A 16142-nucleotide genomic window follows, 5' to 3' on the forward strand; every position below is an offset into this window, starting at 1 on the left:
TAACGCTGACAGACAATTAAGTGTTTGCTTTATGTTTATTGGAATGGATTTGCCGCAGCGCGTTCTTCTTAACAAATTGATTGATGGCAGACAGCGCCGAATTGGACAGAGCGAGCGAGTGAGAGGTTGAGACAGACAGCGCGATAAGTTGTGAATAAAGTCTTGAATTACCAGGCAACTGGTAGCCCACCTGGCCATCAAAATTTGAGGTAGCTAACATTGGCCATAAAAGTGGCAAGTGGCAAGCGGCAAGCGGCAAGTAGTCCAAATATATATTCCATTAGGCTAAGAGGGGCGTACTATATGTACAGCCTAGAAAATGATGACGATGTAACGGAAACTTTTTAATTAAAATTCGAAAAATTAATTAAATACTTTTGTGACGCCTGCGCTGACGCCGGCGACGACGACGATGACGATGACGATGACGACTTCGAGATTAAATTTCCAACCTGCCTACGAAATGCAAACCCAGCGAGAGAGAGTGTCGAAAAGTTTGCCCGAAAAATACAAGAAAAAAACAACAAATGCTGTAGTAGAAGAAGAAGAGCAAGCCTCCCGAGCAACAACAACAGCAACCAGTTGATAGGACTGCCAGGGAAAAGGCAACAATCTCAAGTGTAAAATGAGAAAATTCGCTTGCTGTAGCCAAACAACAACAAAAAACAGCCAAAAATTGTGTTAGCGGCTGCAACCGACTGCGTCATACTCTGTTCACATTCCAATCAACAAATAAATCAGTCAAAAATGAGTATTTTTGGCTTGGTGACTTTAAGAAAAACTGTGACTGTCAAACTGTATGTTTGCAGCTTAATCATATCCGAAAAGCCAAGTACTTAAGCCTTCCAGTTTTGGGAACTTTATTTATTTAAGATTTCTGAAAAAAATACTACTTTGTCAAGACATAGAACGTAAACTGTTGCACAAAAAACCAACATACTCTTTTTCACTTGCCGAACAGAGTATGACAACAGTGTAAAGATACTGTGGAAGGTAAAACTAGAAAAGGAAGCAGTCGTAACGCCACTTGTAAGCAGCTAGGATAAAAAGAACGCGTCGCTAGCAATAGATACAAACACAAAAGAAAGTTTCATGCCAGGCCAAAAAAAAAAAAACAAAAAACAAAAAAAAGTGAGCGGAGTCCAAATGCCAAAATGAGAAAGGAGTCAACAAGCGAAAGATGAGCAAGAGAACAAAAACAAAAACAGAAAGAAGAAAAAAACCAAAACAAAAAAAAACAAGTTAATGATGCACAACTGATAAGTCAGAAAGATGACACACAACTGCCGCAGAGTGAAGAAGCAGACACTACTTCAACTATTCTTTCATGCCATGGTTCAACCAGTTGCATTACAAGAAGGTAAAAGTGGGCCCGACTACAAGTCTGGCTATGGAAATTTCAAGAAAGACAAAAAAAAAGGAAGGTTATCAGATGGTGAACGTGGAAACAAGTATGTCAGATAATGGCAATAGAAGCTGACACTGCAGAGGCTAGGCCAAGTATATAGTTGCAGAAGAAATCAGTCAGAGAGGTAAAAACTTGTTTAAGGGCGCATTCTCAAGAGATTAGAATCTGTGAAAGTTATGATTAATTACAATTGCAACTAAAAATGTGGAAGATGAGTGCGCAATTACCGATTAAGTCAGTCGAAAGGTAACTCTAAGACTGTTACTCCAGAACCGAGGCTTTCAAATTTTTCTCGTGGCAGTTATGGGACTCCATCCTTAGAGGAGGTCGTAAGCAGCCTTCCTACCAAAATATGGGACTATAATTTATGACAAATTTACTTGATTTCATAGTAAAAAAATTATTTAATGTACTTTGCCAATCTCCTTACGAGGAAATCGATATTTGAATATATTGAATATTGAATATATTGAATAATATTATTCAATGGGTAATTCCTATAAATTTAAATCATATAAACAAATACTTTAATGTGCCCCCAATAGTCTATACTAGCCATATCCGCCCCTTGATAATTTCTGCATGACCCTGCAGCCTTTACACCCATCACAGAAACAAAAAAAAAAAAAGAACAAAAACAAAAAACGGAAAACATTACAAGTTTGTCCCAAAGTTCTCTAGTTAATGTTGCCAATCAATCATTCGCTCACATCATGTGCTACAAAATAGTACAAAAAGGAAAAGTGAATAAGGGTCAAAAACAAAAAAAAAAGCAAATAGCAAAAGTTACCAGACCAAAAAAGGACGTGTCTATAGTTTCGATAATGGATTATTTGCTGTAGATTTTTGTGTTAATCGAAACATTTCAAGAGAGTGCAAAACTATGTTAAATAATTAAAAGCTGTGCGCTTAAAATTCCCAACTAACGCAAAAGCAGGAATACATTTGAATTTGTTGACGCAAGCAAGGATCACAAATTGCTTTGACTGCAACATGAAGTTTCTCAGTCTGAAATTTAGAGATCTGCAGCCGAAGCAACTAGTATACATTCAGTTAATTCAACAGCACGAAACTTTGTCGGGCCGAAAGCCAATTATACTAAAATAAATAAAAACCTTACTCGATTTCCATCTTGCGTCAACTCATTTGCTCTTCGTACCGTCGCGTCGTTCCCATGCTTTGGCGAAAATGTTAAAAACTTAAACAACGCTGACATATTTCCCCAGATGCCTTCAAACTTTCATGCCAAACTTCTTTAGCGCTACCAAAAAGTCTTTTGAGTGGCTGGCTATACGAAAAATGTGATGTCAACGCAGTTCCACAAAAAGCGAATAAAAGCAGCTAAAAAGAGACAGAGAGAGGGAGAGAGGAAAAAAAAAAACAAAATTGGAAGAGCAGGCATTTTCATTTCGTGTTTAATGAAAAATGTCAAATAAAAGTGCCCAAAACAGAAGCAGCAAATTGCAAAGCTTTGTGCGATAGTTTTGCACCGAGCACTACGTCAGTCCTTGAACAGGTGGAACAGCAGCAGGAGCCGCAGCAGGAGCTGCAGCAGGAGCAGAAGCGGGGATCTGAGTGGGGGGGTAGAGCAGCAGTAGCATGCCAATAAAAACTGCAAACAAAGCAGCTCGACGTCGACGAGACGGCACTTAAGCAAAGATGGGCAACTCTTTGGCACACTAATTACTATTTATTTCAAACGAAAATTGCTAACGAGCAAAAGATATTACCATACTATGAGTATACGAGGCTAGTATAATAATCAAAATGGTAAAGGGTGAGCTTTCCAGCAGCAGCACATACTTCCAACTGAGTGAGCTGGACACAAGAGCGAGCCGCTGCTGGAGGAGGAGCGCCTGTTAGAACAAATTATTATTTTTTATGATTATTTAAATTATGCGCCAGTGGCCAAACCGGGCTGTGGATGAGGAAAAGCGGGCCGTGGGCCGCGGGCAGCGGGTAGCTCCTGCTTTACTGGAATGTTGGGGCAATTTACAAAAAGGTAGCCGGCACTTTACAGCTTGGAGCACTTGGAGCACTTGGACCAGCAGCAGCAAATAGTTTTCATCTGGCTGAGAGCTGTTTGGTTCGTTTGCCTGCAGCTTTTAGTGCAATTGGCTCGAAGCTTGTTTAATGATCATTAAAGATGAAGACGACACACGAGCTGGAGCCGAAGCAGCAGCGCAGTTTTGATTCAAAGCGCTCTTGACCGGACCTTAATAAATGAACACAGGTTGCCAGACAGCAAACTTGGCCAGCCCCGACTTGTTTTTATGGCTAACTCTTTGGCTTGCGGGCAAGTTGCTTGGACTCACTCTAATTAGTCAATTTCTTCTCTCTTTTTTTTTTTTTTTTTTTTTACTCAATTAAATCTGTAGTAGCTGTAGTAGTTGCAGGCACTCGAGTAAGCAAATGATGAGCAGTAATTAGTGAGGCCTTCATATAAACGAGTATTTTTACATACAAACATACGTATGTATGCGTAAAAAACTCAGGCGGGGCCGAAGACGAGTCAGCTTCAACTTCAACTTCTACCTTGGCCGCAACCAACGCCGATAAATAATAATTTTCTTGCTGCTTGGGCAATTTATTTCTTTTTTTTTTCCTTTGTGGCATTGCCACAGGATGACAGGTGCAGTGACAACCACACACACACACACGCACACACACACACACACACACACAGGCATTGCACAAGCAATTCTCGCTTATGACCCAGTGGGACTTTTGCCTTAAGCATGCCAAAGTACTTCCCACAGTTGCAAGTTTCGCATGACATATGAAATTTAGCACGAATAATAATTCTGCTTCTTTTCTTTCGCTTTATAAGTATATAAATAAACGATGTACAGCAAAAGTAACATTTCTTATTTATTATTAATTCAAAAAAAAGTCCAAGTCCCTTACAGAAAATGTCATTCTTTCGTAGCCCACGATCCAACTGGGCTCTCTCTCGTGCTGAACAGCACACAGATTCACACACAGACACACACACACACACACACTCCTGCATTTATGGCTGCAGCTACACACAACTTACATGTCATACACACTGCCTTTACATTTATAATCAAGCAGCAAGCCGCAAGACCTCCAGCTCCGTGCTGTTCGTCGCAAATACGCATTACATGGCGCATGATGAAGCATCTTCAAGTGGGCAAAACCAAAACGATTCGATGCTGATGCTGATGCTGTTGCTCCTCAGCCCGGTAGCTTTGCACTTGGTCGGTTGCGGCTTGTAGCTGCTAAATGAAAACATACATTGCGGTCGCAGATTGCACGGGCCCAACTATTGAGTTGGTGCCTCCAAGAGTTGCAAGGCTAAGCACAAGAGTTTGTCTAACGCACAGTGGGATGGCACAAGAAATCTTGCGCTTCCAAAGAGCTTAGCCAAGGAGATACTCTGTAATACAACTGACTGCTTAGGCTATTCGAAAGCCTTCTTAAGCTCAATTGCTTTGATATGTGGCACATACTTCGGTGGCAAACCCTGTTTTAACGGCTTAATTGTGGCAGGGTATAACAAAATGAAAGGTCATTAAAGAAATGGGCACGGCTAATTAACAGTTGGGTTTGGCATTTGCCAATAATAGATACATGTATTTATTGGGCTTTGAGGTTGCCCTATGAATAAATGTGAAAGGCATGTGAATATTGGGAATAGGCGGATCAAAGAGCGAAGGTGAAACAGCTAAGCATAGAAAACAATTTGTGAATTGTCTGATTAGCTTGTTGATGAATGAAGGGTCTACACATTGAGTAACTCAGAAAAATAGTTAATGTCATAAATAATCATTATTCATTTCATTTCTTTGATATATTGATTCGCTCCACTGTGCAGCACAGAAAACATCCTCATCAATGTCGTTGTCGTTGCTGTCGTCGTTGGCATTGCCCGCAGTCAAACCCAGAGACAATCCGAGAGAGTCAGAAGAACCAGTCGGAGCCAAAGCCAAAGTCCACTTGTCCACTTGTCCAGCCAATGCACCGGCAACTCTTTTTTTCAGTGCCGACGTTTCCTACAAATCGTGCAATGATGAAAGCCATGGACAAAGTCTTTGACTTGTATTCAGTTTTTGTTATTACTTGCGCCGCAGCTTCTGTATTTATTTTTTTTTTTCTTTTTCGTGTATTTTCATTTTTTTTCTCGTCTCTTTTAACTGCTTTTTGTGCCGCTTGGAACGCTTTTATGCCCATTCAGTGCATCTTTTTGCCTGCCCCAACATTGTCCGTGCGTCTGTCGGGACGGACAGCTACGTTTTGTGTAAAAGCGACTAATGTGTGTCTACGGAAGCCATTTCGTGCCTTTTAGCTGTGAGTCAGTGCAAAGAGTCAGTCAGGCGACTTGTAACCAGTTTCCAGGCCATCTCTTTCGGTTTGTTTTCTTTGGCAGAAATAAGAAAATGAAAAAAACAAACAAAAACAACAACTAAAAAAAATGTGTAGTTAATTCGCAAAGTAATAATATTATACTCGTACTTATGAATGTCGTCTGAGCAACATGCTGTGCAGTCCCAGTTCCAGTTTCGGTCCCAGTGCCACTTCGACTCCGAGTCCGACTCCCGATTATGGCCAGAAGAACCTGCCGGACCAGCCCCTCAAGCTAAATTGGCTTGAATTTTACGGCTGCTGTTGCTGCTCTTGCTGTGGCTGTTGTTGTTGTTGTTGTCAGCAGCAGCAGCACGGGAACGACAATCGACGATTGGCCTCGCCTCGGCCTCGGCCTCGGTCTGTATTTAAGCGACATCATTCATCTGCCCGCCCATCAACAGCAGCAACAGCAACGGCAGCGCCGGCTGCACAATGCCAATGACGACAGACGCCTGACGATGACGATGTTCTGGATGTTATACGGATGACGATAATGATGTTGATAATAATGATGATGACGACAGCAATAATAATAACAAACAACAACAACAACAACAACAATGGGTAGTCAGAGTCAGGCTGCAAGGCAGCCCTGTGGCCCATCAGACAGCTCTGTACAAAGTACAAGTCCGCATAATTATAATCAACGTCATTTAACGTTGCCGGCCGTCACTCAGCGCCATCTACAACATTTACAACAGCCGCAACAACAACAACAACAATAACAACAACAACTTGTAAACCCAGAGTGCCCCATCAAGCTTATTGTTGTGTATCTTTTGGATACATTTTTGATAACAGAGGGCATAATAACTTTGTCATTAGTTTAGAAATGGAATGGAATGGATGTACGAACATATAACAGCACTATAGAAAACACTAAATGCAGATATTTAACTGTATTAAAATGAGCTTATCATAAAAACGCTTTAGCTTGAGGCCTCTCAATTTATAGAGACTCACTTTGCATATTCTGGATATATAAGTGCACCTGTTCTTTGTTATTTATTTATTTATTAATTTATTATCCTTTATTGGCATATCCCAGACTGAATTATTCCACACATGTGGAAAAGTTTTAAGTCCACCCGTACTTGCTTACCAGTCACACTGTTTTTTATATGAAGATAAACAGTTCAAAGAGCCTAAAGAAATTGCAAACGTGTATAAGACCAAAAACAAGCTGTTAGCACAGCTAAATTGGCAATTGTTAAAGGCAAAGGTAAACGTTAGGTAATATTTTCATTTATTTTAAGCGCAAACATCAAGTTAATTCTCATTTTTGGAAATCCTCCCCACAGCGGTCTAATTGCCTTAAGGGCATCAAATTTTCGACTTGTTGTTAGATTAGCTTTTTCGCTTTAATTTCTTGGCTCGTTTTTCTCATTTCTGTGTGTTGTTTGCTCGCTTACGTTTGTTGACCTTTGTCAACTTGAACACGCGACTAAGCGCTTAAAATTGGTGCAAATACAGTCGTATAGTCGTACTCCAAAGTACTCCAAAGTGTAGCCGGCTGTTTCGTATCTATAAGGCCGGAAGTGCGCTATTTATAACAAATTGCCGCGTGTTTGACATTTAACCAAAAGCCGACGACAACGACGCTGGCATCGCATTAAAGATTCAAATGTGTGTGTGTGTGTGTGTGTGTAGGTTTTAGTCGAGGGGTAGTTGAAACTGGAGGCGTTGCCAGAGTCCACCGCGGACTTTTGGCATGTTATCAAATGTAACCGCACGCCAAATATGCGTCCGATATCCACCGACAGACATTGGGTCTAGTGGTTGGTGGGTTAGCCACGGCTATTTAATATAATATATCGACTGCACAGGCCCAGGTTCTGGGCGTAGGCCCGACGCGAGTTCAGTTACGCGACCTTCTTCATTAAAACTATGACAAGCCGTAATTATCTTCGATTTGCTTTGAGCAACGCATTAATTGCGTGTGAGACAGGGGCAAAATGTTACTCGAGCTCCACATAATTGACGGTACACTTCAAGTGTCGCTCAAGTGAATCCAACAAACTGGTTTGCCTTTCTGTTCTCTTGATCGAAATTCGTCAGCGCCGACAAAGATGCGACTGAGTTATGGCCATGTTAGTCATTTGGTTTTACAAAGCGGCGCAGTTTTCGAGTGACTCAAATCGCTTATTTACAGCGCTGCGAACTGGCTATATGAGTAATTTCTGAGGATTGTCGGGCGGAAGATCTAAAAGATGTACTCATTGATGAAGACAGAGCTAGCTGTAATAAAAAGCAAAATATTTTAGAATTTAAACTTGTTAGAAATTATTTTTTTTGTATACTTAAAAATCAAAATTTAACCAGTATATAAGTATATTTTATTCTTTTTTATAAAAATTCACTATGTGAACTAAGTAATATGAGAATTATATGTTGCACATCTATGGAGTTTGTCTGAATTTGAAATATGCCTGTGCCTGGCACATTTTGCACTTTAATTTTGCTTGTAAAGTTCCGCCCCTGCTTTTTCAATTTCCTCTGCTTGTCGCCTGGTTAACCATTAGTTTCCCTTCATGGGTGACTCTATGCTCCGACAGTCAGTCGTTCGGGCCGTGTTCTTGGGAAACTGCGTGACCAGGTTAATTAAAGCTTCGGAATATGTTGACGAACTGCCGTGTGGTGCGTTTAAAAGTTGCAGCTCCGGTTGCTTGAGACGTCAACTATGTTGTAGAATCTTATAGATACCGGTTCATAATTTATGTAATTATATGCATTTAAACATTGCAGCACGAAAGCTAACTGTGAGCAGCGTCTTTTGTGCTATTATAGCTCGACATCAAATTATAGCAATTATATAATTTTTCTTTCCTTCACTTGTCGTCTATTTACAGAGGGTCGTCCACATCCGCCAGACTCCAGCTGCTCTGTTCGTGTGTGTGCTTGTGTGTGCGTTTATATGTGCGTGTCTGTTTGTGTGACAAGCGCAACTAATGAGCAGCAACAAATCGGAAACAGGAAGCAGCAGCAACAGCAGCAGCAGCAGCAGCAGCAGCAGTAGCTTGGAATGAAAGTAAAACTGCGTGGCCATTATTATCATTACTAAAGAATCGTAACTGTGATAGCACCAAAGAAAGCAGAAACTCAAGCGGCAAGCGCCAAGGCTAAAGATACACAACAAGCAGCAACAGATACATTTACAGATACAGATACAAAAGCTAAACAGTTGCTGCCGCGCGTAATTACGTTTCAGTGATTTTCAAACTAATAAATGTCGTACGCGCAATCGCTGGCAGCAGCAGCAGCAACAACAACAGCAACAGCAACAGCAACAACAATTTACTAAAGCCAAGCAGCCAACAAAACTCCGCACAAAATGGCGCACAAAATGAGGCAGACAACAGGAAAAGCGGCAACAACACAGACGACAGCAACACAGTGCTCCACAAAAGCAACACAAGTTGGCACGCATTCAAGTTCAAGGCGGTCATCGTTAATCACATGTTTTATATCCTGCCACACGTTCAGCTCGCTCTTGTTGTTGCTCGTGCTGCTTGCCACGGCGCAAGCGGCCAGCAAGTTGACCACTCGCAGCAACAGCAGCAGCAGCAGCAACAACAGCAGCAACAACAACACAACATCAGCAGCAGCAGCAGCAGCAGCATCACAGGCGACGCCCGTTTGGGATCATGCCATCGATTTGAATGAGGATTTTCGCATACTATGGCAAATCATTAATCAGGATATAACATTTGAAATACAAGCACGTACATTAGGTTATGTCGGCTTTGGATTTTCGCCTGATGGGAATCTAGCTGGCGCGGATATGGCCATCGGTTGGGTGGACAAGGGTCAAACATATTTTCAGGTGAGTGATAACACAATAAGATAACAAAAAGAAAAACTCACTCTCGTCTGGTCAACCATTTTTCATTTCGGTTCGGGTTACATTTTCATTTTCCAATGCGTGCGGCCGGAAATTAAGGCAGCCAGCTAAATGAAAAGTTGTCGCCCTAATCTCATGCAATTTATTTTCAAGTCTTCAAGCAAACATTTTGATAAATAATATTAAAAAATAAATATACGCAGCAAAAAGCGAGAAACAAAAACAAAAACAAAAAACACAAAAAATTGTTAGCTAAACAAGAAAAGCATTTTACCACTCAACTTGGTTAGTAATTAATTTGTTGGGTGGCAGCAGCGCCAGCAAAACGGACCCAGGACACGAGCCAAGTTCCGTTGAAAAGGCGCGCAAAATATGTGCAAAGTCTCAGCTGGGCAAGTCCTTTGACGGCGCGCCATATGAATAATGACAGCCTCATTTGTAAGGACTTGACGGCTTTTTATTTGAATGTGCTCGCGTTTTTCAGCTCCATGCTTTATGCGTGTGCCCTCCAACTGGGCTTAACATGACCACTAAGCACTAGAGCAAAATTAAATAAGGTGATCGTACAGTAACCAGTAATCCATCCAAAACATATTAAGCTGGATCCGAAACTATCTAGTTTAAGTGAGGGCTTAAATATATTCAAAGTAAATTCTGTGCTGCTACATTAAAAGAAGAATGTGAGGATACCTTAGACATTCCGCAGATTTAATACCCTTGCAGACATTTCTCTTAGGAGCTTGCAGAATAGAATAGAGAAGCTCCTAAATACAGAATTTTAATATCTTGAAAAGCAAAATAATTATATTGCTACAAATTGTCCGATCGTTCTTATGACAGGTTTATGTTTCAGTGCAAGAAATATTTTAAATTTTTTATATATATTTAATGGATAGAGTTTTTATGTGAAATGCTCTGCCAACTAAATGCCAGTTGCCACAGCCTTCTATCATATATGAGCCTAATTTGATATATAACTAAACAGATTGCTTCTGCATTTAATTTGTACATTTTTAAACAATCTTCAAGTTTTCATTTAGTGCTGACAAATTTCCCTAATAGTTCGTTAATAAGCAGTTGTAGTTAACAAAGTCGATAATCCTTGAATATTTTCTAGGCTTAGGGCGTGTCAATTGCTGTGAAAAAAAGGTGGGCATGCGTGCATTTTGCGTGGCTAATACTCAAAAAATTTAATAATGATAATTTTAAAATTTAATTGCTTTTTTAGTTACACTATTTTGTGGCTAGTTGCCGGGCACTATATTGAATATACGAGACTGTGTATGGTGCCCAAACGATTATCAATTGAAATACGTACCTGAGCTGTCATATTGCGGTAGGCTCAAACAACAATTGTCATGCATGTTAGTTTAACGTACATTTTCTTCTGCAGCAAGAATTGAATAGGGCATATACTGTAGTATGTATGTAACGGGCAGAGGAAGTCATCTATGAGTCTGTAGATCGAGAATATTTTATTCTATAGATACCTTTTTTCGCTATTCGAATGAATCACACTTCAAGCTGCAAGCTGCGAGCTGCGTACAGGGCATCGCACAGGCTGGCAAGCTCGACTTGGACACTCATTTTTAGTTTATTTTTCTTTTTTTGCTTTTGGGTAACGCCTTCGGCTACAACAGCGACGTCACTTGGCATAGCTATTGTTGCCCCTCCTCCAGCCCGCTCCTGCTCCTGCAGCGCTCTGCAAGAGTAATAGGAGTCGTCACTGCAAAGTGTCTAATGAAATGCGAGTATTGCGTGTTGTGGTTGCGTAGCTCTCTCTTTTGTATATCTGTGTGAGTGTGTGTGTGTGTGTGTGTGTGTGTTTGTGGTCTCTGTGTGTGTCTGCTGTTTGCTGCCTGGCAGGATATGCGTGTGGCGCCCTACGTGGGTGGCAAGCGGCGGGTGGGCGGCCAATTGTGTCGCTGACACAAACAGCAACTTGGGGCAGGCGCTTTTTTCTTTTGCATTTTCCTTGTGTCTGTGTGATTTAATGATTTGCGAGGCAGCAACGTCAACTACACACACGCCCAGACGGACGAACACACTCACACACACACACACACACAAGCACGCGCGCACACAATGTGATTGTTGCTGAATGTTAAATACCAGATACATTAATATGTCTGCTTGCCCACCTACCGCCCACTCGCTGCGTCTGTTCGTCTGTCAGTCTCTGGGTTTTGTGTGACGGTGTTAATTTCACATCTTGACGTGTCGTTGGTAATTGCGAGTCGCTTCAAATTGTACACACACACACACACACACACACACACACGCACACACAGACAATCCGCATAACGAGTCGTGACTGTCTGACGTTCTGTCTAGCCCGTTTTGGGCTGACTGTCTGACGGCCTTTTTGGATAGCCTGCCCCGCTGTAGTTACCTGCCGGCCTCTATTTAACTATCACCCTTGTTGCTTTTGTGCGAGTGTCTGCTGATTTGTCAAAATGCTACGCATGAAGCCCACACAATGTGTCAAAGGTTAATTAGAGCTAAAATAGATATGCCTATTAATATAATAATTAAGTGTTGAAGTGTAAGTAAAAGCCCGGGAATCAAAGCCATATCAATTGTTTGCTCAAGCTCGGGGCAACTTCGCTGTCCGTCTGTGTGTGTCCGTGTGTGTGCGTGTGTGTGTGTGTGCCAGAAGCTTACAATTGTCTAGCGTACAATGCATAATTGCATGCAATTGTTGAATTATGAAATCAATATTCAATATTTATTGCACAACAGTTTAACGCATTGCAAAATTCGTACTCGCGTTAATTGGCTAATTTTGTGAAAAGCAATTTAAATATTTAAATACTAGACATAAACAATAAATGCAAAGATATCGATTCCGCTCTGCTCGCCCAATGGATACCCTCTACTTGAGGCGTAGGAGACACAATGAGATCTGCTTAGATACTTACTGCGAAAAATTAATATCTTTGCTCAAATGGGGCACCTGTTTTGTGCTGACCAGAATATGCAAATACATTAACACGCATGTATTAAGAAATCTCAAGCCTATCAGACCCTATCAGACTGCATATACACAGCGTATACAAATAAATTTCGAATAGCAAACGGCGCCGGCATTTCTGGCATTTCATATTTTCATTTCAATTTTGCATTTCCAAGTAAACCACACAAAATATCTATGCCTGTGTTCACCAGGGAATTTGTATAATTGTTCAGTTGGCTTTAAACAGGCAAAGCCCAAAGTATTTTAAATTTAATGCCGAGTCGCGCTGTCAGCCCAAGGGCAGATGGACGAAGTGCTGTAGCACAAATAACTATGCACCCGAAAAAGTAGGCATTGGCATAGTTCCCATTTAACAATGTGTGGTAATTATGCGTTGAGAACATTTGCTGGTATTTCATCACATTTGCATGCCATGACATGGCTTAAATATTTGCAAACAATTAAAGTTGATGAATTTTCGGTTCTTGGTGTGGGAATTGATGATATTTTAATATGTCCTATGGAAAATTCCTTAAATAAATACAGAACTTAAGCATATTTGGTTTTAAATAATGCTTTTGTTCAATACACAAAAAAGGATCAGACAAGAAGTCTTTTATAAAATTCATTTTATTTGTATAAATTGTTTAATAATTTGTATAAAAAGTTGAAAGACATTTACAATATTTTGTGCTAATAGTTTTATTGGCTGATCTTTTGCTATAAAATGAACTTTCAACGTACAAAAAGGGAATTTGCATAGTTTATGAATACTTTTATACTCAAATAATTCCAAGCTTGATTCACTTTTATTAATATTCTAATGTACATTCCCAATATTCCTAATTCCTAATACATTTGTTAGCTGTATTAAGACAAAGGGTATTTACATAGGTTCGGCTTACTAAGAGTTGACTTCCCACGATTTTCTCCAAGATTTTAGTCAGTCAGTCGAAACCCAATATCTCAAAGCCTAACCGTTCTAGACATTCCACAAGCGGCACTTTCACCCACAGCTTAAAACAAGCAGCTGCTAAATGGCTGCGTTGGCAAGCGCCCGTTTTAAAGGCTGACATAATAGTCGAGAGCCCCAGGCTGCGATCTGGCCGGAGGGTGTTGGGGGCAGATGCCTATTAGTCGTCCATTATTTGTAGATACTTTGCGATAAGCCATGCCGCCGCGCCCGACAATAGCGCCACACCTAAAAGAGGAGGCTAAAAAGCGAGGAACAACAACAACATTCCGAAAAAAATGAAAACAAAAAAAATACAACAAAAATAAAATACAAATTCGTGTAATTTATTTTCATGTTTTATTGGAGCGGGCTGTTAGCGGGGCCGTGGAGGCTGGCGCTTATCAAAATTTTAATTAATACGCATCAGAGAAACTTTACGAAAATGGGCTTTAACGCTCTGTGGCCCTAAAGCAACGCTCTGACGTTAATTAGTGCCATCCAAGTGGCGACTTTGTTGCACTCCCGTTTCAACTACAGAAACAAAAGTACAAGCCCCAAAAACAAGCCACAACAAGCCATTAGCTAGAGAATCAAGCGATTAGTATCTTAAAAGTACTTAAAAGGTCATTACACTACACACAGGCCAGGCGACTGGCGAACGAGCTGGAGAAGAAAAAAAAACTTAGCCAACAACTAATTATTTAATTTCAAATTTTAAGTATACTGCGGCAGAGGCAACCAACCAACCAACCAACCAGAGTAACGAAGCCAACAAGAGCTGTCAGTCATCTTTGCCTTGCAGCAAATACCAAACGCGCCTCCCCCCCTACCCTTCCACTGTTCAGACGAAAAGAGCTTTTGCCCCTTTGGCACTAACCTAACCCATTAAGCGCAGAGAGATAACAGATCCATTATAGAAGAATTACGAGTACGCAACATCACCCATTGCCATCCCCATCGCCATCGCCTCACCATCTCCATCGTCGTCATCTTTCGCTAATGACCATCGATGTCGATGTCTGCGTGTCGCTGCGATGCGTTGCGCTCCATCGTAGTACATCACTCAACCTCAACTGACTGACTGACTGACTGACTGACTGACGAAATGGCTGGCTGGCTGGCTGTCTGGCCCTAGTTGAGTTTGGGTTGGGCTGCGTATCTATTCAATATCCATATGACCAGCTGTCTATCCAATTTTCAAGTGGTTACGCTGCACAAACTAAAACAAGAGTTTAAATAAAAGCTTAAAACAACGCAACGAAGCGCAGATGCTCTTTGATTGTGAAAAAAAAAACTTGTCATAAATTTAAGACATATTTTGGCCATGGTAATTATATATTAATAACATGGCAACTAAAAGTATATAAACTTACTTTCGGCTAGTCAAATTTGAGATATAATTTTGAATATTTATCATCACCATTGTACATAAATAATATTTTCAATCCGATATATGCATATTTGCATATATACATGCTGCCTGCAAGCACGTTAAAAACATATTTTACGTAGTTCTGTTTATGTTTCCAACAAATGAATTTCAATTTGGCGCATAAACCTGCCATTCCACAAGCATTTTTTGCCAACCTTTAATTGAATAATATTGTTATTGTAATGCATTTTTTTTTTTTTGAGTCGAAATTTAAACTGCATACAGCATACTATTTTTGCATTATTATGTTTAAAAAAAAAAAAGTGGTTAAACCAACTTGTTCTTTTTTGTTGGTTTGTTAACTTTTGAAGCAATTTATCCATTGCATGGTTCGTCTTATGGTAAGACTAAAAGTGAAGATACGGGTTCAAACTTCGTAATGAAGTCGAAGCATAAAGTTCTTAGCTTATGTTTCTAAAAAAAAACCTAATATGCCCAACGCCCAAGTGAATATGCTCCTGCTGAGATCAAACCAAAAATATAATAAAAAAAAAAAAAAAAAAACTGACAAGGAAGTAGAGAAAAACCATTTGGTGGTAAGCATTTTGAACTTTTGCATGACCGCGGCATGATGTGTGCGAGTTTCATACGCATTGTTGTGAGAGTTTTTGCTTGTCGCAGTTGTCTATCTGGCAGATACATTAACATTAGCAAGTTGTTCTACGTAGACGCACTGTGCTGTTAATTATAAGTGAATGATTAATTATGCCAACGCCAAAGCATCGGCAACATCTCTGGGGTCAACTTGTGTTTCCCGGCTATGGGTTTGGTTTTCAACTCGGACATGGAGTCGGACTCGGACTGGGTACCCTTGATTGGCATATGAGTAATGAGCTTTTTGTTTCTCAGTGTGTTCTCTGTTTGGTACTCGTCGTACATTTGTGTGTGAAATTGGTTTTTGTTTCTATTTGTGTGTGTGTGTGTGTTTTTGTTTTTATTTTACATTACATACAATGCACAACAACTGCTGCCCACACACACGACACACAACACACAACACTGAACAGCTTGCATGTCATCACTTGAGACGAGTTTTTTATTATAGTTATTTGGGGGAAAATTCTATTGGGTTTTTCCTCGGTTTTTTTTTCGCTTTTTTCTTACTTTCTACATTACTTTCTCACAGCTGTTGGTTGAAGAATGCGAATAGCGTGCCGAGCGCTTAGAATTCAATTAGTT

At 40.4% G+C, this 16142-nt stretch overlaps 1 protein-coding gene across 1 annotated transcript in view; it reads left to right on the plus strand.

The window, feature by feature from the left end:
- olf413 (DBH like monooxygenase olf413) overlaps positions 1 to 16142 on the plus strand; it is a 140104-nt gene that overhangs the window by 63428 nt on the left and 60534 nt on the right. The window contains exon 2 of the mRNA XM_015175871.3: positions 8629 to 9602. Coding sequence (XP_015031357.1) covers positions 9111 to 9602 — 492 coding nt within the window. The 5' untranslated portion in view covers positions 8629 to 9110. The remainder of the gene's footprint in view (positions 1 to 8628; positions 9603 to 16142) is intronic.

The sequence above is a fragment of the Drosophila virilis genome, chromosome 3, assembly GCF_030788295.1.
Source record: "Drosophila virilis strain 15010-1051.87 chromosome 3, Dvir_AGI_RSII-ME, whole genome shotgun sequence".
Lineage (NCBI taxonomy): Eukaryota > Metazoa > Arthropoda > Insecta > Diptera > Drosophilidae > Drosophila > Drosophila virilis.